The 27,644-nt window shown below is 35.8% G+C and overlaps 1 protein-coding gene across 3 annotated transcripts in view; it reads right to left on the bottom strand.

The window, feature by feature from the left end:
• The window catches only part of LOC148954238 (oplophorus-luciferin 2-monooxygenase non-catalytic subunit-like), a 46,172-nt gene extending 18,904 nt beyond the window's left edge, over window positions 1-27,268 (bottom strand). For 2 of the 3 annotated variants that reach the window (XM_089086088.1, XM_089086090.1), the window contains exon 1: window positions 27,124-27,208. In XM_089086088.1, the coding sequence (XP_088942214.1) occupies window positions 27,124-27,134 (11 nt within the window). In that variant the 5' untranslated portion in view covers window positions 27,135-27,208. The other variant, XM_089086089.1, reaches the window with a different exon arrangement.
• Between the last annotated feature and the right edge of the window lie 376 nt (window positions 27,269-27,644).

Genomic DNA, 27,644 nt, shown 5'->3' with positions numbered 1-27,644 from the left:
CTTTTTGGGATATGTGTTTGGGAAATGGTGGGTGTTAGAGGGGTGTTAGTTACCCACCAATCACTTTCGACTATTAAAATTGGCACAAGCCCTTCTTATTTCCAATCGAATGAGCTCTTTTTGACATTTCTGTAACATCGCTATCTATTAAAAACCTTATATGAGGAGGAACCCTTCTTAGGATACGAACTATACAAGACCACACGACCATTTTTAGGCCAATCAAAGGGCTAGAATACGACCAGTACAAGACCATACGTCTTTTTCTAAGCCACTCAGAGAGCTAGAAATACTAACGGGAGTGACATCAGACCAGACTTCTAGGAATTATTAGCATTGGATTTGCGCAATATTCAAAAGAGGTTCTAGCAAGCGGAACTCATATAAGAAGGATTATCAGTACAGCTGTTACTGCTATGAGAATAGAATTCAAGGAGTGACAACAGTTTGACTATGCTCATTTATTTATTTGTCAAGATATATATTTGCATAAATGAGTGGTATGCTTACATTATTAGTAGTTGATAGTGGAGCTGGTAGCAGCAGCAGCAATGATACAAGAGCACCAAACATTGCGGTAGAAATCACAAGAGGATCTGGACTTTGTCTCGAGTGGGAAGAAGTGTATGCAAGATACGTGATATCTTTGAGTAAATTTAAATAGGAGGACCAATTATGCTTCGCTGCAAAAGTCGATATAGTACATATACATTGACTTCAAAGTGCTTCAAATGCAGTAGTGAAGCATATTGAGGACAATAAGTTATATCAGTCAATTGAATATGTGTAATATATTATTATTGTAATTATTCTAACACACAATAAAATTGTTTCGAAATCGAAAATGTTCCCTTTTTTTGTTAGGTTTTTTTTTTAAAGTAGGTTGACGAATATTCTTGAAGTAGAACGAATCATGGTTAGTCTAGAGTCAGCAGTGAAAGTTTTAGGATAGAAAAATGAATGGATTTGAGAAAGAGAGAATTATGTTGAATCTTGTGATTATGGAAAAACGTTTGATTCTAGACGATGATTTTTTCAAGTTATCTTTTCAACGGAAGATATTTTCTCAAAGAACACTTTAAAATATAATGGGGAGTGATTCTCCACTGTTCGACTATTGTATAAAGCTTTTACGACGTGACTCAATTTATTAAAAATATTAATTAAAACAAAGCAAAATAATATCGTGGATATTCTTTTGAATACATTGCCATAGATTCTTCGTAGATAACTCTCTCTTCATAAAAGATCATGTAACGACACAAAGTTACTCTTCCCTCTTTATCCCCCTCTGAATTTATTGAACATAGATCAGTTCCATCTTAGATGTGAGAGTATTTACACTGGAAACCAAAAAATGTTTTATGCATGTCCACTATGGGTGTAAACTCTTGGCAGTTGGTTATCATGTGAGAATTGTAAAAATATTGATGAACATAATGAAAAGTGCAAATTATGAAATCCGTGTACATTACATAGAGGATATAGAGTACAAATTAAAGGCTGTAATTCTTGTCTTGAAGAGATTTATGACTCTCATCCTAGAGCATATCTATGCTCCAGTTGTCATTATGATAAATGTGATCAGTGGGAGAATACTTATCCTTATATGATTGGAAAGAACCCTAAACGAGATTTTAGTTTATTTCTACGACATTGGTATCATTGTGGTTAATTATTATTTTGGGAGGGAGAATCAGGTGTACGATTCAACTGTTGAGGTAACAAGATAATTTGGTTTCTTCGTCATCGTTGTGACGACACTGCCTATTATGACTATAAACCTAGTGATTTTTATTTGGCTGTTACAGAATGTGATTCACCACTCGAAAACACTGTATGTCATATTGCTTAAAATAAACAAATTGAAACACGTGAATTTCACAATATGAATGCAAATAGTATCATTGACTATACAAAGAGATATGATAAGAGTGAAGATACATTGTAATGTGGAGAAAGGGACCCTAAATTTTCACGCCATCAAGATCAATATACACTGAATTCAAATGATCTACCAGCATTAGTGGCTCTCAACAGTTGCGTATACACAGAAGAAGAAGAAATCTAAAGGGAAGAATAAAGACATTGTTGTTGTTGTATATATACATTTTTTTTATTAATAAACAAATTTACATACATTTTTAAAACCTTTTACTTGTAATGCACTAAAATCAATATTATACGGGTCTGAGAGTATATTTTCCACCATAAACCCGTGTTGGCATGGATTATCTACGTAAATGTTGAGAAACTACTTGCAATTATAACTACGAAATGTAAAAACGAAATATAGTAGCGCATGAAAACTGTACTTTTAGTAGTTAGATCCTGCACTCTCTTCTGGTATTGAATAATAGTTTTCCCACTGCTTTCAATGTAGCTTTTGATGTGTGGAGTTTAGAATGTATAGGGTAGGCCAAGAGGATCAAAACATTCAATAGTCTTCATTGCTTGACAGATGCACAGCCAATGACCAGTATTCACAATTGACGGACTGCTATTAAAAATGATTAGGGTATTGTTTTCACTTTGAATTTTTCAAAGGAAGTCCGATGGTAAACAATAGGATCTGTATTTGAACATGTAGGGGTCCATATTAAATACACTGCTTATTTGAATAGTGTTCATCGTGCAAGGTTTAGCAGAACACTGCCTTTGGGAGTGATTGCATAATAGCTTTAAAATTGATTTAACGAGATTAGTGCGATACACTTCGGTAATGGGTCGGCAAATGTACACTCTAAAAGCGAACTCCCCATTCGTACTATACTCATATCTTGAGTGCAAGACAAGTCCAGTACAATGATATCATGTGTTTTAGCGAACATTTCTTCGGTTATGCTATTTTTGAATAATTGTGAATCAGGGTGTAGGGTTTGCATTGTCAACTCACACAATGTCCTATAGGATTTATCAAAACATAGACTGTAGAGTGGGATTCTATATACTTTACATACAAGAGATGAAAGCCCAAACATCTCAAATTTATGTGGAAAACCTGTCCACGATCCTATCGCACTAGCGCTTTTTACAAATGCCAATGACAATTTTGATGGAATTTCGCCATTGATAAAGGATGAGTCGGTGAAGGTGCGCAAGCCTGTGGTAATATGACGTTGATTGGTGATTGTATGAGGAACAAGTAGTTTAATATTATTTCCACTAGCTCTCAGTTTTTCCACTGCAAAAGCAACAGAACTCATAACCTGATGTTTTCGTACATGTAGTATTGCCGAGGTGAGAGAGAGAGTTACATCAGGCTTGGCAGGAATTTCATTTCGTAAAATGAAATTGGTTGGCTCAAGCGTTAATTTTATATACACTTTAGTATTTGGTGGCAGCCATTGGGGAATATTAAATGTCTCCTGATATATTTTTCTAACTAGATGTGATTCACTAGTTTAAGCATTTTAAGTGCATCTGTATAATCAGTATCTGTAATATATTCATATCCATTGGAGTTGCCTCTCAATTTCTTGTATGACTTGGGCGTTATCAACATGAACTGCATATAGCTTGGCACAGATGTATATAGCTTTTATAATTTGAGAGACTGTTGCTTTTGCTCACCAGTGATCCATTTATGTAGACGCTGATTTGACGAAATAAATTATGTAATACACAATTTTCATAGGATATTCCATCAGCACGAATTGGCATTCCATTGTCGGACTTCTTGAGTATCACACGTAAACCTATAAATGTCGAAGACAGGTCCATGAAGTAGTCTTCATTGGAATAAATTTGAAAGGGGATATTATCAGAGAGCGGTTGTTGTGGACAAAATGTTTCATTGCGTCCCTGTTTTGACACTCACATCAACATTTTCTGAATTGAATAGATTCAAAGATAAATTAATTAAAGGATGAGAATCCTTATGCGTTTGATGTGCCATTGTTCAGTCAATGCAAAGAATCCCAGTCTCAATGTATCAATTCTCTTCCTGGGGCTTCTTCTTCTACCTGTGCTTACTTTACTTTTTGTTTTTTCCTTCTTTTCTTTGGCAGGGGTGGTGACTTTCGTTTCCGACGTAAGTACAAACTGATGAGTGGCTCACAGTTTCTCAGCCTTTTTTAACATTTTCCATTTTGTCGAGATTTCAATTGCTTGCAAAAAGTTCGCGCACTGGACCTAAGATTATCCAAAGCACTTTTTTTTAAATCCTTGCCAGAGCCCCAATCGTATAGTGTAGAGGATGCAAAATCTGTCACAGCCGGTACAATATATTTTTTAGCCAGAGGTAGTACAATCCAACTGCCAATGCCATAGCTAGACATTGATGAAAGATCTTTGTAATAGTCCATCCCATTGCCCAGTGGTCTTGGGTCAAGAGTAGCAATATAGCAGTCAATATCAGACAAATAAATACCATTTTTCTATTAGACATCTTGTTTTTTTAACACTGACAACGATGGGTTGAAAATTGCATGTAATCACAGCCAAACTCTTTGATATTGCTAGAGGGTCACCTAATTCAGTTGTTAGTGTTAACTGGCAGATGAATGACTGTGTTGACTGTAATGATGAATATGATCTTGATTGGTTTTTCGTTCAAAAACTCGTAGGAGGGGAACATTGCTATTGCCAACTCTGGATGTTTCAACAAATGAAGCATAAAGAAATATACAAGTGTCCGAGGAGAAGGCAGGCGTGTAGTCAGCATAAATACCATTAGTGTTTCCGGCACTTTTACCATTGATTATATTAAGTTTAAAGCCAAGAACATCTTTTAGACTATCAATGAGAATAATCTTTTCATTGGCAATGGGGAACTAATGTAGATCTTGCCCTCTTCCTTTGAATAGTTGAAATGAAAGGCTCCTTTGTTACGCGCTGAAATTCTTTTATTGATAGAATGACACAAATCATTCATACAACCGAGTTCTTTGTATGGTATTCAACATATGAATAGTTCAACCAATTGATCTTTTGAATTTTACGTTGTTCACTAACGGCTGGCGGCCGATCATAGGGTCTAATTTTTATATCATATATGCGATCTTTTCTCAGGATATATTAGGTATTTTTGAAAATACAGTCGACAAGAGCCACTTCATACGCGCCGTTGAATTTGATTGTGGGAGAGAGTTTCGTCCAAAAATCACGGATTTTCCTCGTATGGTAATTCAACATATGGATAATTCATCCAAATGATCTTTTGAATTTTATGTTGTTCGCTAACGGGTGGCGGCCAATCGTAGGCTCTAATTTTTATATCATATATGCGATCTTTTCTCAGGATATATTAGGTATTTTTGAAAATACAGTCGACAAGAGCCACTTCATACGCGCCGTTGAATTTGATTGTGGGAGAGAGTTTCGTCCAAAAATCACTTGTTTTACTCAAATCACTGTAGAGAGGTTCGGATACAATAGACAAGAATGTCACAAAGAAATCATTGGGCATTGTCAATGTCTTCAACTGCAACCCAAGAATCAAAATCAGAGATGTATCCTAGCCAGCAAACAAGTAACTGTGTCTTGCCCCTGCGTGTACGGTTCTTTAATATCTACTCAATTTGATAAATTTCGCTATTGTTTATAACTTTTTGTAGTTCATAATCATAAAAACCACCGAGAATCTCATCATCTTTGGTGTCTCGCAGGCGATATTTCATGGGTTCGGTATCTAGGATTTTTTACACTTGAAAAAGTTCAGTGGACCATAAATAATTTCTCTTTTCAAAATATTGCTGGTTCTATTAATTCGAACAGTATCGCCAACATTGAATTTTTTCTTCACATTTTTTTTCACTGGAAATTTGTTTAAGAAAAGTGTCAAATTTATTTTCACTGCAATGAAACTCCTGAGAGCTAACATTGGATAGTGATCCATGAAGTCGTTGGTTATATATTTGCATGATTTTATCTAAATCATGAATAAAAGCGGCAGTATTTTTCAGTGTATAATATCTCGAAATTAGTAGACGAATCGTTCTTATCAATCATTCAGCCAATGCTACCTTTATCGTGTGACTATGATAGAGCTTTGTATTATATTTCAATAGAACCTTTTGCACATGTGGATTATCAAATTCACTAACACGATCACTTTGAATTTTTCTATACTATCTTGTTCAAGAATACTTTCTAAAGCCTTAGCAACTTCAACACCTCTCTTTGATCGCAATAGAATGGCATATGCATAGCGACCAAGGACACTGATTGCCACTAGAATATATTTCTAGGGTGTATCGTCTTTGAATCTCATCTAGAGATAAAAGATCTGCTTGGCTTATATGAAGTGGGAAAAAGGCTTTAATTTGTCGATATTGAATGCCAAGAATCTATCATTTTGACGTAGAGTGTCACTTGATTCATTTTGTAGATACTCTTTTTCATTTTTTAGAGTGTTGTTGACACGGCCACTGAAAACTCGGGAAACTTCAGAAAGTATTGTTGGGGAATTTAGACTTCTCACTTCACCAATATTTCCATAGACATGTTTTAGAACTTCATCCATTTTGAACGCAAAAACGTAGTGTAATGCCCACTACCCTTTTGCACACTGGAGGGTGGTGCTTGTGATGATGAGTTGATATCAATACGTTTTTGGTTTTATATAGTCACCGCCATCGTCGGTGTTATCAAATTATTTCTTCTGATGCTTTCCAGCTAGTACTTTTCAAGGTTGATTTTAAATCTTCTTCTTCTTCTTTTTTAAATGGTGGTGTTGTTGTTGGTGTTAGAGGGCTGACACCTCTACTATATTTTTTTAGAATTTGCTTATTGCCAACAAGACTTTTGGGGAAGTTTGATGTATTTAGAAAGCTGTATAGATTATTGTCAAATGATATGTCCTTTACGATCTGTAACCATATCACAAATTAAATCAAGTAGATTATAACTTTTTCCCTGAATTATAATTCGTTTCCCGGTGCTATCGACTTGAACTTGATGATCATCATCACCGCTTTCCAGCATGAGATATCTTAAAACTCTTTTACTCTGTTCCCGATATGTGTTTGGCAGTAGGTTTCAAATTGATGTCACTATTGAAGTCAATTCTTTCTCTTTTGATTGTGCTGTTGCTGTTGCTGCAGAATCTTATGGAGGTTTTTCCTTTTGGGGGGGGGTCAATAACATTTACATTGACAGCAGGTCTCTCACGATACGGTCTGTGTTTGTCCATGCGACGAAGCGCATGTTAAAGTAAAACTAGCATTTTATCATGGGCAATATTTTCATCATTAATGAATTTGCTTAGATTGTCCTCAAAGTGCTCAATTGGTGAAAGGACAAGTTCTATTGGAGTAAATTTGTAGGGTTTATCCATCTAGAGAAAACTGTTTACAAGTCCTAAGATTATTGGCAGTAAAAGTGTCAAAAAGCTACCGCCCGCTTGAAGGAGACGTTTTCTTTTAAAATCTTTTCCTTTATTTTTGCAAGCCAAGGCACGTACAATGGAACGATGTTGCTTTGTCTATTGTCTAACACCTTCTGGTAGCAGTACATTGCAATCGGTTAAATTTAAACAAAGTTCAGATATTAGATTAATAAATTCTTTGCCAACACCATGTTTGAGTATGGCCTTCTTGAGTTGTGGTTTTGAAGTGCTTAGAACGTAAAATAAGTGTCTATTTCGTCTAGTTTCTTCAGTTTAATGATGGCAACTAATAGCCTTTTCTACTGTTCACCGGAAGATATACAGTAATTTCATTGTCGAAAATATCTGTGACAATACGCAAATCCTAGGGTGTATTCTGATTAAGATAAAACAAAATGTACCCGTATGGCTTATTTGTTGCCTGACTGTACGCTGAAAGTAGAAAGTTGGGAGCACCGGGATATATTTTTTTATTGAGAGTTATTAGAGAACTTGAATTACGAACAACTCGGTAGATAATATAGTAGGTGCAGTTCAAAGTAAGGGTTCTCTTACACTTGCTCTGATGAATGAAATTGTGTAGAACTAGGTTTATGGAAATGTGTTCGTGATGAGAGCGAACAGTAAACAGTTGTAGCATTTCCTGTGACCATTGTTCAATGGATTCAGCTAAATCATAGGCAGCGCGCTAGCACTGCCTAAGTAAAGAACGATGTGGGCATATTGTGTTGGTTTTTGTTTCTCCATACCCGGGCAATTCGTATCGAAGGAGTCGTCGCAGAACTTTGAAAAGGGCTAATTCGATTGAAAATTGGAGTGGCTAGTGCCCTTTTTAATAGTCGAAAGTGATTGGAGGGCAACTAGCCCCCCCACGCCCATCATTCCCCCAAACACATCCAATCAAAATTTTGAGATAGCAATTATGTTCAGCGTAGTTGATTTCCAGATAGAAAATATGTTTTTGAGAAGGACACTCCCCCACAACCCTCAGGGCAAGGGTTTTAAGTTATGCCCTTAGGACATATAAGGTTCTTATAGAAGGCGTTGTCGTAAAAACTTCAAAAAAGGCTCATTCGATTGGAAATTCAAAGGGCTAGTACCCTTTTTAATACTCGAAAGTGATTGGAGGGCAGCTAGCCCCCCCCCACCCTCACACCCATCATTCCCCCAAATACATCCAGTCAAAATTTTGAGATAGTCATTTTGATCAGCGTAGTTGATTTCCAAATAGAAAATATGTTTTTGAGGAGGACACTCCCCCACAACCTTCAAGGCAAGATTTTTAAGTTATGCACTGGGGGCATATAAGGTTTTATAGAAGGCGTTGTCGTAGAAACTTTGAAAAGGGATTATTCGATTGACAATTCGAAGGGCTAGTACCCTTTTTAATAGTCGGAAGTGATTGGAGGGCAACTAGCCCCCTCCCCCCACCCCCATCATTCCCCCAAACACATCCAACCAAAATTTTGAGATAGCCATTTTTGTTCAGCGTAGTTGATTTCCAGATAGAAAATATATTTTTGAGGAGGACACTCCCCCAGGACCCTCGGGGCAAGGGTTTTAAGTTATGCCCTGAGGGCGTATAAGAACGATGTGGGCACAATGTACTATTTATTTTTTTTCCTTTAGAGAACCGTACTTCATATGGAAGGGGTCGTCGTAGAAACTTCAAAGGGGGCTCATTCGATTTGAAATCGAGAGTTCTATTGCCCTTATTTTCATTCGAAAGTGATTGGAGGGCAACTACCCCCCCCCCCCACGCCATCATTTCCCCAAACATATCCAATCAAAATTTTGAGATAGCCATTTTGTTCAACGTAATTGATTTCCAGATAGAAAATATATTTTTGAGGAAGACAATCCCCCACAGCCCTCAGGGCAATGGTTTTAAGTTATGCCCTGGGGGCATACAAGGTTTTTAAAGAGGCCGTTGTCGTAGAAACTTCAAAAAAAGCTCATTCGATTGAAAATTCAAAGGGCTAGTGCCCTTTTGAATTGTCGAAAGTGATTGGAGGGCAACTAGTCCCCCCCACGCCCATCTTTCCCCCAAATACTCCAATAAAATTTTTAGATAGTCATTTTGTTCTTGTTAGACAGTCAACATTTTTAGATAGTCATGTTAGATAGTCATCAGTGTAGTTGATTTCCAGATAGAAAATATATTTTTGAGGAGCACACTGGCCCACAACCCTCAGGGCAAGGATTATAAGTTATGCCCTGGGGGCATATAAGGTTTGTATTGAAATCTTTGTCGTAGAAACTTGAAAAAGGGCTCATTCAATTTGAAATTCAAAGGGCTAGTACTCTTTTTAATAGTCGAAAGTGCTTTGAGGGCATATAACCCCCCTCTCACGCCCATCTTTTCCACAAACAAACCAATCAAAATTTTTATAAAGCCATTTTATTCAACGTAGTTGAAAGTTTTGGAAATTAGGTCGTTAAGGATGACAACCCCTCTCCCCACAACCCTCAGGGCAAGGGTTGTAAGTTATGCCCTCCCCAAACCCATCCAATAAAAATTTTTAGATAGCCATGTTGTTTAACGTAGTTGAAAGTTCTGGAAATTCGCTCTTAGAGGATGACAACCACCCTAACACATCTTAGGGTAAAGGTTGTAATTTATACCCTGGGGGCATATAAGGTGTTTATAGATAGCGCTGTCGTTTCCAAAAGGGCTCATTCGATTGGAAATCGAAAGGCATAGTGCCCTTTTTATTAGTCGAAAGTGATTGGAAGGCTTGACATTTTTATAGTAAAGATCGAAGTGGGTATAATGTTTTATTTTTTGTTGTTGTTCTTGTATAGACCAGGGCACTTCGTATCGAAGGAGTTGTTGTGGGAACTTCGAAAAGGGCTTATTCGATTGAAAATAGAAAGGGCTAATACCCTTTTTAATAGTCAAAAGTGATTTGAGGGCAACTAATCCCCCTTCCACTCCCACCCTCCAAATCCCACCCTCCCAAGCCAACCCTCCCATTCCCGCTCTTAAAATTTAACCAAATCAAAATAGCGTAAGTGTATCCAAGTTATCGAAGAAAGTAAACAAATTTTTTTGCGAATGGTATCAAGTTTTACATTTCAGGTCAACTAGAGGAGGTATGAATCTAAAATATACAGTACTATTTGTGTCCAGATTTTTAAAAGGGTGTATGTAGTTAAAAATTGCTGAAAATTTTTCTCCAGCACACAAATAGAAGGGAAAGCTATAAAGTCTTAAAAAACGAAAACATTTAAAGCATTATTTTCTTTTTCCCTGAAAAGACTATGTTAATATAAAACGAACAGAAATTAATTTAAAAAACTGTTTCCACAAAACAAGTTTTTTAAAGAAAAGTAAAGAACTCCCTTAAGCAAAATGAGCAAAAATAAAATCAAAGAATCTACCAAGCATGAAACTACCACAAATCAGCATCGATAAATAAATGAAACCCAAAACGAACAGAAATTACAATAATTAACCGAGTAAAAGTCAAAACGAGCAGAAATTAACATAATTTGGGTGCAAAACCCCTATGCCTTCACAAGGCCAGAGCGAAATTTGCACTTTACTGAAAAAGTACAAATGAATGTGAATGTCAGTTTAATATAAATATACTGATATTTAGTAATCAAAATGTTGATATTATTTGATTTATTAAAGTTATAAAAGTAAAAACATTTATATGTTTTCAATAAAGTGCAAATTTTGTTCTGGCCTTGGGAAGGCATAGGGGTTTTGCACCCAACTTATGTTAATTTCTGGTCGTTTTGAGTTTGACACGGTTAATTATTGTAATTTCTGTTTGTTTTGGGTTTCATTTATTTATCGATTCTGATTTGTGGTAGTTTCACGCTTGGTAGATTCTTTGATTTTATTTTTGCTCATTTTGTTTAATGCAGTTCATTACTTTTCTTTGACAAACTTGTTTTGTGGAAACAGTTTTTTAAATTAATCATCAATAATCAGCCATGAGTTTGGTTCAATGCTATTGAAAACATCAAGTCCTCGTATGAATTGTATTGGCATAGATGTAGCTGCAGAAATAGATTTTATTTGGTCATAGGACTCTTGCCAAATACTATAGCAATAGTAATTTTTTTTTGGTTTTTCCAAAAACATTTTATTACATTTTTTAATTATTTTAGCTAAAAGTGTCTTTCCCCGACATTGACGGACCACAGAGAAACAATCTGAATGTTTTTTTTTTATTGATTCATGCTGTTGTTGATGCAGTTGGATTACAACTAACTGTAAACCATACTTGTCTAATGAATAAATAATAATAATTTCCCCTAGACTAAAGCAGCAGCATCTACCTAGTACGATATTCAATAGCAACAACAACAATTTAAGAATACATTTTTTTTCTTTTATTAGCAACATTTTTTGTACAACAATAAAGACAATAGAAAAAGAACAACAACAAGAACAATTTAAGAATCCTAGTTTTCATTTATTGACAACAACAACAAAAACAGCATGCATTTTAAATAACACACAAACTACAGCAACAGCAGTACCAACAGCCCAGTTGAACATATTTGTAGACTAATAGAATAGAAAACACTATTTACAACATTTGATAGATGACAATCCCACCCCTCCCCCAACCCCCAGGGCAGGCCAGACCGGGACCCCCCCTCCCCGAGGGACTGAAAGCTGGGACCCCCCACATCCGGTGCCGGAAAGAGCGGGGGGTGACCCATTGCGGCGGGAAAAACAAAAAAAATCTGTATACAATAGCAGCAAAAGTTACATGATGACGATGATGATATTGATGGTAAAATAGAATTTATATTATAGGCAAATTGTTGTCCTCCAGAAAACCCACCCAAACACCCACCAAGTAGTAGTACTATTTTGAATTTAAGTTAATTTATCCAGACCGAGTTGTTTTCGATAGTCCATACATTCAACTCGATCTGAAATACGATAGTGACCGTGGGGTAGTACCTTCAAACCATCCTCACATACATAGACCTTGTCTTATATGCAAGACATGACATTTTTTCCACTCTAACAGTATAATTTTTAAATTGTTGAGAGGGAGTTACTATTACTTTCCCTCTTGGCCCTAAACTAGTCTCAACACAGTTTATGTAGACAATCATGTCTAAAATTTTTTTTTAAGTGTGTAGGCACCCCTTTGCACGCTTGTTTTATATCCTTATAGTATGTTTCCACACAGTATACTTTCGGACAGGGGAACAACCCATTGGATATCAAATCGCTCCCCTTCTCCGACTTTAACATTAACAATTGATTGGGGGCCCAGCGGTTCACCAACTTGGGACAGATGGTCTCATTCCAATTCGTAAAATCCATACGTGTGCTGATGTGCACACCATTTTCCAAATCTTCCTATAAATTCTCGGTTTTAACTTTTAACAATATAGAATCTGTGTCTCCATAATACACTTGAACTTCCCCCTCCCTTGGCCATTGTACCTTACACATTGTAAAAGAATGACAACATGAGTTTCTTGGAGATTTCTAGTATCGCACTCCCACCCACAATAGTCTTATTCAGAACGACATTTCTATTTTTTCTGTGTAAAAGAACCATATTCGGGTCTATGAAAGTGAATATTGTGAATTTGGGGTCGGCGACCAATCGAGTGGATTTTCGGAGGCAGGTTACGACGTCAAAACGAGATCTGTTTTGTACGCTTTCACACATTTTCCCAAAAGCTGAATTTAAAATAAATTTTATAGATTTTTTTTCAACTTTACTTTTGGCCTGTGAACGCTTACTGACAAACGTGTCAATAAACGTTTTTAAATAGATTTTCTGGTCGAATTACAGGGTTCTGTGTATCTTTGTAAACCTGAAGCCGTTGGTCACCATCCATCGCACTATCACATTTTGAGCAACCATATTCTGTTCCGGGTCCACATCTGCAATTAGTTTCTGCTTAGAGGGGGTCCAATGCATGCCTATATCCTTGACCAAAGAAAAATTGTATGGACTCAAAAAGTCCTTGGTCACTGGTCTATTTACAAACGGAAAAACAAAATTTTTTACGGAGTCGTGGAGCTCCATTGGTATGTGACCGTAAATTTAAAAAAAAACATCATTGGGAACCATTTTCCTCGACAGTGTGAATGTCGGGGAAATCTAAGGCACAAAGATTTTCAAGCCATTTATAATTGCCACACGGTAAACTGTAGTGAGACATTGACGAGGGATAGAGTGAGTTCATGTCCAGAAAAACAGCATTGGACTTTTCACCACCGTCAACAGAGTTCTGTCCAGTTGGATCAGTTGTTAAGACTCGGTCCCCGTGAAAAATATATCCCCCCTCATAGATCTTTCTACAAATAAGTGTTGATCCCCATCGGTAAGCGGACCTATTTTCTCCCTACAGCTTTTTAGAATTCAATCCATCATCAGGTGTGGTGTTGAAAAATAATGCCCAATTTAGGACCCGAATTCCGAATAGATTTGGTTATTGTTCTTGCAGACAATATCTAAAAGAGTTAACAAATCACTTGCGAAGTACATTCTACAATAGTCCCAACTATTTTTACAGCCCCCCTTAATCCATACACTCTTAGCAAATTCATAGTCTTCGGCAGTACATTCGCTATCGGTAAGTGAATTATAGAATGCTTCAATGGGAGGAAGCTTCTCCTCACTTAACCATGCGCCAGAGTTATAATAATCATATGCATATATGCCTTTACAAGTTAGTAAGTTATATATTTCAGTGTCAGGGAAGCGTTGTTTAAGCAGAGGGAAACTATCAAAATTGTCACTTTTCTGCACTTGAATGAGTTGACTGAGAGTTTTGGGGAGACAACTATATGAATCTAAAAAACGGATTTTATTCCAACAAGTATGCCCATTATCCACTGTTTACCACTTGAATTGTAAAAGCAACAACTTCTCAGCTGATTTGGGTATAATGTTATGGGTAAACGAGTTATCTACCAATGGGCTATCTGAAAAACCTTTCCTGTACATATGGACCAAAGCCGGTAAAATAAATTTCAAATCGTAATTTGAATTGTGAACGAAAACCGGTATAAAGAACTGATGGCTCACATTTACATTGCACGATTGATGTCCTACGCCACGAATATTGCTATCCCCTGATAATATTTATTGCCGTAAATGATCATAGTTCCGGACCTTCCCCTGCCCCCCCCTTAGTCTTTTTTCCCCTAGTCCCTTTCCTCTTAGTCTCCTCTTCAGGTTTCCCCTTACATGCCCAACATGTTTTCCTATTTTTAATTGCCAGGCGATCATCTGCTGATAGAATTATTGGGTAATGTGTATGTTTCAACCAGGAGATTGCCCTATTTGCTGTGACAATTAATTTAGTCAATACTTTGACCATACAATCATTTTTGTCCAATGTTACGACTATTTCTAAAAGTCGCATAGTGTTACTGTAGTCTCTATGCGCATGGGAATATGAAACTGCAATATATTGATGTTTTTTAATACGATTTGGATATTGGAGGTCGTTCACATCTGTGAGTTTAGCCTCACAGTTTAAACTTATTTAATCAGTTTGCATAAGTGTATTCTGGAAATTTCTAAATCATAAAATTGCCCGGTCACCAGCAACTGTCTCCACAGATTGATAGCCGTGTCGTTTTCATTGTTTCGTGTGATTCCCTAGATTTAATTCAGTCCAAAATCTAGACAAACACATTGGGAAATAGTAGCGTACACCCTCCTTCTTACCCTCCCCAAAACTCTACTAATATCCGTATTTGGATCAAAATGGCCAATTGAATCAGGTTCACTAGGTGGTGTGTAGAACAGCCAAACCCAGTGTTTTCCAGATTCAACTGATGGGACTCTCACCGGAAATAATACTCCCTTTTTATTAATACGTGTTCCATCTTCAAATTCCGTTTCATATTGTAGCACTGTAACACCAATCTTTAAATGTGCGTTTGCCCGTTCAAAAATATCTATTCCTTTCCCTGTTACAGGAAATTTATCTGTTAAACAAGTGAAATCTACTCTGAAAAAACCAGACCCCTTTCCCATGTACGGCCCAGTGGTCCAAATTTCTCTTAGTAGCTTTATTTTGTAGAGGCTGGAAAGCCGGTTTAATAAATGCGAACATAAAACCCTTTCGGCCTGTTTCGAAACAGATTTGTTGGACGCCCTGACATCCTTCTAAATCAGGATTATATTTTAATCCAATAGCCTTCTCCCCATGTCCCCCTCTTAAAATAATTTTTTTTTTAATTTACATATATTTGCACTTAAATTTTCAACAAACAAAACCACGAAACCACTACCATTCTCATTATAATTGTCCAAATGAGTGACAACATTGTCTACTCATTACATGAAAACATTCTCATAATTCCCCACATGAGGGTGCAGCACTAACATTTCAGTGCGTACATAATAATCGTAAACTTCACCGTGGTTTTCATTTAAATAGAATATTTTTAAAACAATTGAGGCCTTTATGCTGTCTCGCCCTCCCCACATTTGAATTTGGTGCTCAAGAAGCGCTCGAATCTTCTCCAAATATGTTTGGATGATATTTATGGGATCACTTATAATAACCCCAGCCATGAGCGTATTAAAGCGATGACCGAAAGTCGCAGTGAAAACGTCTATCGTATTCAGAATTGAATTTGTTTGCTGAAATTCGGGTAGTGGTGATTGTGAGAATTGTATATCACCTGCCCCTCCCCCACCACTTTGTTCAACAACAACAATAGGGTTGGTGTAAGGAGTGAAATCCCCCAGTTCGCTTAACATAGCCTCTAACGCGTTAGGACTTTGTGAATCAACCCAAGCGAATTTATTTTCTTCTTCAATTAAATTCGGTTGAAATGTTGTTATGTCCATTAAATCTGTGGGGGAAGGGACCTCATTTAACTCAAGAATAAAATCATCTAAAATTTGTATGCTGTTAGGACTCAGCCAAGGTAAATCGCTCTCTAGCTTACCTTGATCTGAACTAACTTCATTGTTTTGTTCAACTGTGCTATTATCTACATCTAAAGAACTATTACCAACACTAAAATACTTTTCTAATAAGTTATCTGCCCAGCCAGTGTCATCAATAATGTCAGAAGGTATATACGGTAATCTAAATTATGACTACCATCACACTGCTATAAACATTTACGGTACCATTCATCGATAGGCGGTGTTCCAGCAACCTGAATATCACGAAACTCCATTGGCGCTTCATTTAAAGCCGTCTTGTCAATGAGATCACATAATTCGTGACTTGATACTTCAGCTGGGGGAGAAGGTAGTGATGATATGTCATCCGTTCTAACCTATAAAGAAAATAGACACTTAGTTTCAAAGCATATAAATAACCCTATTTTATAAAAGGGTCGAAATTTAGAGTAATAGTAACCTATATTTTCAAACCATTTAAAACATATGTATCATAAACATAAAAAAAAACACACTTAGTAGCAGAAGCAGTAGCAATATCTGTGTGCATTAAGTATCATTTGGTTTGTTCACTGTCCCCCCTAACCACCCTATACATATCCTGAGAGTTTCAATTTAATAACCACCTCCCTATGTATTACTGATATATCATATTTGCAATCTAAATGAACATAGTAGGTTCTGATTTTGTCCAACAGTCCCTGAAATCTTCATCTTAATACTCTTTATCTGTTTTTTAAAAACCTAGGATCCTACATGGTTTTAAAGGGATAGTCTATCTTTTTCAGGCCATCTCCTGTCATTGGGACACAACTCATTCTGATAGAAAAAGTTATTTTTATGATGTCCGTAGAGGCAAGATGAACTATTTGTTAATAAAGCAGTTTTTACTCTTTCTTCTCTACTTGAGAAACAAAGGTATGTTTTGATAATATATGAAATTGTCATTTTTCTTCAGAAATAATAACATGGTCCTTAAATTCAATGCTTGTGCATTCTTTTTCTTTTTTTTGCGAAACCTTTGCTATGCCTATGTACCAGTTTATAAGATTTAGCAGGCTGGATGTTTATACTTGAAAGGATTCAATAATCACAACCTGTTATAAAGGAAATTAAATCCCTCTGAAATATTAGCGTCAAATGGGGTGATATATTTCCCTTTGGGAGAAAAATCATTAGTGGAAATATCGATAAGTTTAAAACTCACATTAAGTGTTCCTTGCAAGTTCATCATGTCCATTGCCAGTTTGCTTTTGTGCATATAGGTCTTTGTATTGTCAGTGAGTGCATTCTCGCCTTGTATATATGACATAGAGGGCGCGGCATATTTAATTACAGAATGACGTAAGAAATGTTCATCCTCAATCCGGGACTTCTTTTCGGGGAGAGTGACGCATTCTTCAAAATTATCCTTAGTAAAGAAATAAAATTATAGTTTTTTTTGTAGAGCAAGAGCCATAGCGAAAAAAACTCACCCCCATCCCCCTCCCCTTCTTCTTCTATATTAATGCAAAAAAAAATTCTACTCTAATGAAAAAGAAGTTCGATAGGGTCAACTGGTTTTAAGGGTGAATCTCTATCTTAATCGAGGATAACTATTCTTAGATTATGGGGTATAAAAAAATATTTTGATATCTTGTACGGTTCAAGCACAAGACACTGTCATTAAGATTCGGTGAAGTTTTTATAAGTTTTATGATTATGTGTAAAACAATTATTTTCGTGTTTTTGGATAAAAACGAGTTTATCAAAGTTGAAAGAAGCCATTCATATACTATCGGATATTAGGTCTAAAACTGAAATGAGTTGAAATAGAGATTTTTTGCAGTCATTAACTCTTATTAGATAGTCAATAAGCATTAAAGAAATTGTGTTTCTAAAAACAGAATTAAGTGGGGATCTATTTCATCGTTAGTCTAGGCTAGGCTATAGACAACCCATTATAAAAACCTTCGATATGTTACAAACTCTAGAAATATAGGCTTGATAGCACGTTTCCACTATATAGACCTATAATTAGATAAAAAAAACTCGTTAACACACACACACACACACAGATTATAGCCCTAAAATTACATCAAACGACATTTTCACTGCTAGGCTAGACCCCAAATAAATTAATGTTTTTAGAGAAAAAAATACTAGCAGGGTTACATTTAATAAATGATTTACGCAACCCCCCCCCCGCCCCACCCCCCAAAAAAATGTGCAAATATGTAACCCGAATTTGTTTTTAAAATAGTATTCATCCCTTTTTTGTATTATTAAGTAAACTAGTCTTTTTTCATTTGTCTGCATATAATCCAATAGCACCCAAACATCTAAATTAATTATTTATAAAATAAAACTTACGATATAAATTTGTCTAGCAATAACATATTCTCCATTATATACACTACTTATTCTTCAATGGCTTCAAAAGAACTGATATCTTAGGATTGAGGTTCAATCAAAATATACAATGTTCCAAGGTAAAATTGTATCAACACAGATATTATGTAGTTCGATTTCGAAAAGCATTTTACATAAATTCAAGCTAAATTCATGGAGGTCAAGTGATGTCAATCCCGTTAGTAATTCTAACTCTCTGATTGGCTTAGAAAAAGGTTTGTGGTCTTGTACTGGTCGTATATTTAGCCCTCTGATTGGCCTAGAAATGGTCGTGTGGCCTTGTGTAGTTCGTATCCTAAGAAGGATTCCTACTTATATGCCCCCAGGGCATAACTTACAACCCTTACCCTGAGGAGGTTATCATTCTCAAAGACCCAATTTCTAAAACCCTTAATTAAGTTGAACAAAACGGCTATCTAAAAATTTTGATTGAACGTGTTTGGGGAAAAGTTCATCATGAGAGGGGGGTTACTGGCCCTTCAATCACTTTCGGCTATTGAAAAGGGCACTATCCCTTTGAATCTCCAATTGAATGAGCCCTTTTTCAAGTTTCTACGACAAAACTTTCAATAAAAACCTTATATGCCCACAGGAAATAAATTAAAACCCTTAACCTGAGGGCAGTGGGGGACTGTCATCGTCGAAGATATAATTTCAGGACCTTTCAACTACTTTGAACAAAACGGATATTTCAAAATTTTGATGTGATGTGTCTGGGTAAATTTTGGGCGTGGAAGGGGTGTCACATGCCTTCCAATGACTTTCAACTAATAAAAAGAGCACAAGCCATTTCAATATTCAATCAAATGGGCATTTTCTGAAGTTTCTTTGACAAAGCTTTCTATAAAAACCTTGTATACCCCCAGGGCATAACGTACAACCTTTGCCTTGAGGGTTGGGGGGGTTTGTCATCCTCAAAGACCTAGTTTTCAGAAATTTCAACTACGTTGAACAAAATCGCTATCTTAAAATTTTTATTGGATGTTTTTGGGGAAAAGTTGGGCGTGAGAGAGGGGTTTAGTTGCCCTCCAATCACTTTCAACTATTAAAAAGGGCACTAGACCTTTGAATTTTCAGTCGAATCAGCCCTTTTTAAAGTCTCTACGAGAAAGTTTTTTTATAAAAACCTTATATGCCCCCAGGGCATAACTTACAACCCTTGTCCTGAAGAATGTGTTTTCTTCAAAAACATAATTTCTATCTAGAAATCAACTATGTTGAATAAAATGGCTATCTCAAAATTTTGATTGGATGAGTTTGAGGAAACAGAGGGCGTGGAAGGGGTGTTAGTGGCCCTCCAATCACTTTTGACTATCAAAAAGGGCATTAGCCATTCGAATTTCCAATCGAATGAGCCCTTTTCGAAGTTTCTATAACACCTCCTTCGATAGGAAGTGCCCTGGTATAGAAAAAAATCGATACAAAGTCTCCGAAAATGTTTTGGGGAATTGTGGGCGTGAGAGGGCGGTTAGTTGCCTTCCAAGTACTTTCAACTATTAAAAAGGGCACTATCTCTTTGAATTTTCTATCGAATCAGCCCTTTTTCAAGTTTTTACGACAACACTTTCCATAAAATCCTTATATGCCCCCAGGGCATAGCCTACAACCCTTCTCCTTAAGACTGCGAGGGGAGTGTCCAGCTCAAAGATATAGTTTCTGGACCTCAACTGCGTTGAACAAAATGGCTGTGTCAAAATTTTGACTGGATTTGTTTGTAGAAATGGTGGGCGTGGAAGGGGTGTTCTACAACAACGCTTTCTATAAAAACCTCATATGCCCCCAGGCTATAAGTTACAACCCTTGCCCTGAGGGCTGTGAGGCGGGGGGGGGTGTTGTCTTCCTCAAACACTTAGCTTCCAGAACTTTCAACTACGGGAACAAAATGGCTATCTCAAAATTATGATTGGATGTGTTTGGGGAAAAGGTGGGCATGAGAGGGGTGTTAGTTGCCATCCAATCGCTTTCGACTATTAGAAAGGGTACTCGCTCTATGAATTTCGAGAAAACTGTTTCTGTCTATGAATTTCAAGAAAGTTCAAACTGTTCAAGAAAGGAGACGCAACAAAATGTGACAACTGGAGGGGCATCAGTCTTCGATCTATTCCGAGACATCTCTTCTCACAGATTATTCTGCAGCGCATCCAGGCAGACACCTGCAGGACAAACAACACGGTTTCCGACCGTCCCGTTCTTGCACGGATCTCATTTACAAACTACAGATGATGACTGAAGCGTTCAATGAATGGCGAGAATAATGTACCTGATTATCGTGGATTTCGAGGAACCTTTCGACTCCATGGACCGAGATAAATGGAACAGATCCAGATCCATATTGCATCATATGAAATCACAAAATGCCGTGCTCGGACCCAAGAAGGGAATACCAGATATTTTCGTATTATATCCACCGTCAAATTCGGCTATGTTCTTTCTCCGTTTATCTTCATCCTCGCCGTCAACTACATACTTCGTGATTGTACAGGTTTTTGTATCAAAATTGGAGAAGCCAAATAGCTAGCCTACCTAGATTTTACGGATGATATTGCCCTCATGGAAAGTAAAAATACCAAACTCCAGGATCTCTTCAATATTATCCGTGAAAATGCTGGCTGACTTGCCCCTGATTAACAAAGTGAAAAGAAAGAGTATGGCAACAACTGATCCCCCTCTCCTTACATAAATAGTGAAGATTCAACGAATTTCGGAATGGAGACATAAAGTATGGAGATTTATAAACTGTTGGACACGTCGTAGAGTTCAGGTACCTTAGCGACACATCGGGAAATTCAGGGTAGAGAACTGTAAGAATATGAAATGAAAATATTATAAAAGATTTTTTCAAAATCTTGAGGGCATGGGGGTAATGGCCCCTTCCCTAATATTTGTACTGCTGAAGTGTATCTCGAAGTCACCATGAATTCAAAACAAGGACAAGAAATATATATAAATCTATATACTAACCGATGTAAAACCTCGTGATTTTGGAAGGAAACAGAGGTTTGTGAAATTCAACATCTTATCAACTGAGATAAGGAAAAAATAAAACTAAAAGCTGTGAAAACATTACTTGATAAGAGTCACTAACAAAGAATCCTTATATGTAACAGAAAGCATTTTAGATATTTCGATAAGTGTAATAGATATTTGTGCTGGCAAAGTTACCATTATTTTTCAAAATTTAACTTTAGACTGCCTTCTAAGGACATTTTAAGTGAAAAAAAAAATTATTGGTACTTGTATGGAATCCGGTAAACAGGCGAGATGTGAAGTTTGGTTAATGCTAATGAAAAAAAATAGGAGGAAAATATAATAGTTCAGAAACAAATTTGGGATATATGTTTAGGTTGGGGGTAAAGCATAGCATATATTAAATACGTACTCTAACCTAACCTAGTTACCTTTTAGTCCCCTTAAACCCCAAAAAACTAAAGTTAAGATCTTTCTCGCGAAGTGAGCAACATCTCACAAACCTGTTTATCAATAGCAGCTTTGAGACTACGATGCGATATTTCATCGCGTGTTTATTCGATTCCATACAAGTGCCAAATTATTTTCTAAGCGTAAATTTTTGACCCTCTCTTGTTTGTTAGTGCCATGCTAAACTTGATCAAAAGTGCACATTTAAAATGCATGCACATTTAAAATGTTTTCCCATAGAAGGAAACGCTGTAATAACATAAAATAGTAGTAGCATATCATTCGTTACTTTTCCAATTGTAATAGTCACTAACGTGACAATTGTGCTGTTGGATTATGTTAATTTGACAAGTGTAATCAGTCAATCTGTTGTTCTCAATTTGCTACCCTCCTTGGATAGCCACCTCCTGATTATTACCTCCGTATTACCAAAGTAAGGATTTTTTACACATAGTCCAGGGGCAAAGACCTAAAAATGTGACACCTCCATGACACATCTGTTTCACGCAATCTGACAGCGGTTTCTAGTCATATCAAACCCGCTGATTACAATTATACCTGGGAATAGGTACCTCTGAGGGGTGCTTGACCCTTAAAAATGACCTGAGATATTAAATAGTACTATCTAGTGAATTTCACTTGCAGCCCAATACGTTTCGGTCCTTTTAGCTCCAACTTAACGTAACTGAGCAAAAATGTAACCAAGTTAGTGATAAAAAAAAAATAAAAAAAAATTGAATAAACTGTCAAAATTAGTTTATTGTAAAAACGTTTATAATCCTTATTGGATATAGATCATAAAATGAAAATATATTAATAGATAATAAAATCAAAATTAGTTATCATCATCAGAATCCAACACACATGCACCTCCACAACTACATAGCAAGCTACAATTTTTTATTCCTTCACAGCCACAACTCCATATTCAGTCTTTCATCTTTTTCAGACTGTCTTTTCATGAAGAGCACCATGCACTTTTGATGGTACTTAGCCTCAAGTCTCACAAATGGAGCATCTTTACACCTCATCCACAATTGAGGTTCCAAATCTTTCAGTCTTTCTACCTGCTTCTGAATATTATTCTGCCTTTCTAGAGTTGTTATCTGCTTTACATTCATTTGCTTTTTTTGTGCTGCCTTTTAAGCTACAAAAAAGACAGCATGACTTGTATTCAAAGTTCCCTTTATGTGACTTACTGTCTCTACGTAGTGTTTGCGTCCTGTTAGTTGACAAATACTGTGATTGAGTTTGATTAGAAGACTCCTGATGACTTTTGCAGGAATAGAATTTCTGGCGGCATACTCTGTGCCAGAACAAGTCTGTTTTAGAAAAAGTTAGGCTTTGTAAAACTTTTTCTCAATGCCCTGTAGCCAAATGTACATGAACAGTTTGATGCCAAGAAGGAAATCACATGTTGAATGTCTGTAACTTTATGGAAAGGAGCACTTCGCGTTTCCTGACACAATAGGCATGATTCTGGTTTAAATACTGCATTCTTTGGACTGTGCATCAGCTTCAGGCTTTTTGAAGCAAGTTGATCCATTCTTCTGAAATAAATCTTGTTTCAATACTACTGGAGTAGTTTAAATCTTTTCCTGTTACATGAAATTGTAAGGTTACAATTTATGAAGAGAGAAGAATGTAACAGAAAAAGATATTTTGTAATGCTAGATTCAAACATTCTTGCCATTTTTCGGGATACTAAGCCCCTTTTTTTACCATGTAGTGCCACTTGACAGAAATCAATTTTTGTTTAAAAAAAGAAAAGATTTGAATAAGGTTTTACAGCTTTATGAAAAAAGCTCAAAACAGATATGATTATTATAATTGGATAGAGTATTGATTTTTGAATTTAATTGTATGTTTATTTCTTAGGCTGAGTTCCAACCCACCTACCAGGGTAAGTTATCACAGTAAGCTCACAACCTGCAGAATAACATGGTAACAAGTGACCATAAGGTGACACCACTAGATTAATCTTAATACAAACATCACAATAAAGAATTAAACAAGATTTCATTAGAATTTGCTGTTTTTGTGGAAGCAAATAAGTGAATTAAATACTTAATCTTGATATATTCAATCTTGTAACATATGCACTGTAACCCCAATACAATATTCTTGCTTTACAGTTAATCTCTGGTATTCCTAAGAAATTGCAAATATTAACCAGAGAAGTTAATATTATACTATGATTTTAAAGCATTAACTTTGGTCAAAATATCAATTTCGTCTGAATGTCTTAGCAACAACAATTTAGTAGCAAGTGACCTGTGTCCTAAAGTAGTCAAACAGTGCATTAAGTGTATAACATCAACAGTAATTGTGTCCTAAAGACTTATATTCAAAAATTTCTCCATGTATGTTGCTGTCTGCAAAGTATTTGCATTGTTTTAATTGACAAGGAATGTGATATTGTTTGGTAAGAAGACTCCTGGTAACTTTTGCAGGAATAGAATTTCTGGCAGAACACTCTGTGCTGGAACAGGCCTGTTTAAGAGAAATAGAGCTTTTTAAAAATTTTTGCAATGTTCTGTAACAAAATATACAAGAGCAATTTGGTGATAAGAAGGAAATAACACATGAAATGTATATGAATTTATGTAAAGGACCACTTCCAGTTTGCTTACACAATAGGCATAATTATGGTTGAAATACTGTGTGCTTTGGACAATGCATTAGCTTCCGGCCTGTTGAAGCTAGTTAATCCATCCTTTTTAAAGAACTCAAAAGTTAAAATACTGTTAGAGCAGAATAAATCTTTTGTCCCTTACCTGATATTGCAAGGATTTACTTTATAAAGAATTTACTTTAGAAATAAAATTAAACAGAGAAATATACTATAAAATGCAACATTAGATTGTAATAATATAACTGTAGATTCAATTGGATCTACTTTTGATTACTAGTACATTTGAAATGGTTACTGTTATGTATAGTTAAAATAATTTAAGCTAATGAAAAGCCTCAAAAGAAATTTTAGACAAATCTAATGGTTAACAATCCACACTCTATGTGGTATAATAGAGATTCTATAGTGCACTGTTGAAACAGTGATTAGCAATCCAAATACTGATTCTTATTTTACTTCTTGTATGTGTGATGCTCCAAAATAAAATAGGAAAATGAAACTTTCAGTGATGGGTTTACAATCTAAAGTATGAATTGGGAAGACATTTTGAAGTATCTACCTCCACTTCTTCTCCCACTGGAGGGTCCTGGCCTTTAATGACCTTTAAAAATTTGTGTTTTAAAAAAGTGAAACCTTGCTAAATAGATCTTCGGCTTAAAATGAAGTACAACAAAATTGTTTTCATTTTCACAACTTTGTTCAGTCCAAATTTATAAGTTTTTAAATATATGAAAATACATTTCATAATTTGTGAAAAAAAAACAACAGTGATAAGGCTTAAAATTCTACTCAAATGACAAGAATTGCATTTCCGGAACTAAAGCCAGAGAAAAAGAAACTGTTAACTGACAATTAAGGTAAAATGTTGTTTTGTCAAAATTTCAATATTTATAGACCTGTCATGTAGACAAATTTCAGAACACTCTAGACGGAGAAGGAATGAAAGTAGGTACTTCAAAAGACCTTCCTGGGACATTCTTTAGCCTGTAGACCCATTCCTGAAAGGGTAAATATTTACCAAATCATATTATTGAGTTATGAATAAAGTGAATATACCACTTGATGTCTTTTTTTATGCTCTTTACGAATATAATAATCGTTTTTGTCGGGAATGAATTTTAGCCCCTACCCTTATATATACCAATTCAGGGTATATATTTGAGTCAATATATACGAAATCATATTATTGAGGAAGGAATGAAGGGAATAGGCCTACAGCATTTCATTACTTTTTTTATGCTGATTACAAATATAATAAGCATTTGTGTTGGAAATGTGTTTCAGCCCCCCCCCCTATATATGCCAATTCAGGGTTAGGTTAGGTTAGGTATAGCCTATACAGGGGGGGGGGCTGAAACTCATTTCCGATTGAAATAACTATCATGTTCATAATAAGCATAAAAAAGGCATCGAATGGAGTATTCATTTTATTCCTAACTCAATAATATGATTTCGTAGATATTGACATATATTTGCACATTAGGGGGGTGGGGGAAAGTTTATACTTACCTCTCATTTACATTAGAAATAAAATTTACCCCCACCCCCTAATCTGCAAATATATACCCTGAATTGTATAAACAGGGGGGAGGGGAAGGGTAAAATCGATTTCTGACAAAAATGATTATTATATTTGTAAAAAGCCTAAAAAAGGCATGGAATGGTATATTCACTTAATTTGAAACTCAATAATATGATTTGGTAAATATTGACCAAAAAAGGCACTAAAAGAGCATTTTGAGCCTTTCTTGATTGTGTTTATAGAGTATTGAATGATCCTTGATCCTTTCTTGATCCTTGATATAACTTCAAATTCTGTAGTCACAATAAAAATTGTGCCTTCAAAACTTAGACCCAAAGAAATCAATAAGCTAAACAGCCAAAATTGAGATAGATAATTTCTGTCAAAATTTACATTGCCTGTCTCTTAAAAAAACTTCCCAAGGGTATAGTCTAGCCTATATTACACCCTAAATTCAGTCCTGATAATCTCATTTTCCTACCTACCTGCTATTTTACAAGATAGAAAAAAACTCATCTATAACTCTGCCTATTGTTGAAAAGAAACGAATTAAGAAAAGAAAAAGGACTGATAATTTCCTATTTAAGAAAAGAAATAGCCTAAGACTGATATAACCTAGAGGGTAACTTTAAAACTTTATTTGTTGACCATTATTTCTCTTTCTTCTTTAAATTGCACGATTTGCATAAGCCTTAAACAGATACCGTTACAAACTTGAAAAAACTGTAAAAAAAAATCTCGAGATAGTTTTTTCCTAATCTTTAAGGTCATTTTTAAGTGTCAAGAACCCCTCGGAGCTACCTATTCCCGGGTATAATCGTAATCAGCGTGTTCAATATGACTAGAAACTGCTTTCAAATTGCGTGAAACAGATGTGTCATGACGACCTGAAAATAAGCATCTTTTTGTCTATTGGCTCCCGTACTAACAGTCGCATACAAAGAAAAAATTCTACCCTGACTTCATCCTGGTGGAAGGTTGCCACCCGGTTTAACACATCATATCCTTGATTATTAAAAAATAAAAAAAATGGATGAAGACATACTTATTTATGTGCTCGAACTTCTGAAGGAACTAAATTATCTGAATACATAACATCTTATCAAATCTCTTATCTTTTCTTTCCGTAATCTGTGTCAAATAAAGAAATCTTTAACTATTTGAACATAAAAGACGTTTCTAAATTTAATTTCCTTGCATCAGTATTGCGTTTAGCAAAAAGACGAATAATTCTCACAATCTTTTGTGATAACTATAGCGGGTTCTATGAGAAATTATTTCATCCTTTTTTTAACTGAGATTTATACCCTAGCTGACTCAACTGATAACGCCGGATTTAATACACCTTCACTGCTTCTTAGTAAGTTAATAATTTTGAAAAACAAAGTTTTTCCGAGGGAAGTAAAGAGCGAAGTTGAAACTTAAAACGGACACAAATTATTACTTTACAGCTTATTTAATATATATTAATATAAC

The sequence above is a fragment of the Artemia sp. Qi Xiang Cuo genome, chromosome 3, assembly GCF_049724085.1.
Source record: "Artemia sp. Qi Xiang Cuo chromosome 3, ASM4972408v1, whole genome shotgun sequence".
NCBI lineage: Eukaryota > Metazoa > Arthropoda > Branchiopoda > Anostraca > Artemiidae > Artemia > Artemia sp. Qi Xiang Cuo.
Note: the sequence above shows the minus strand (reverse complement) of the source record. Positions and strands in the feature narration are given on the sequence as shown.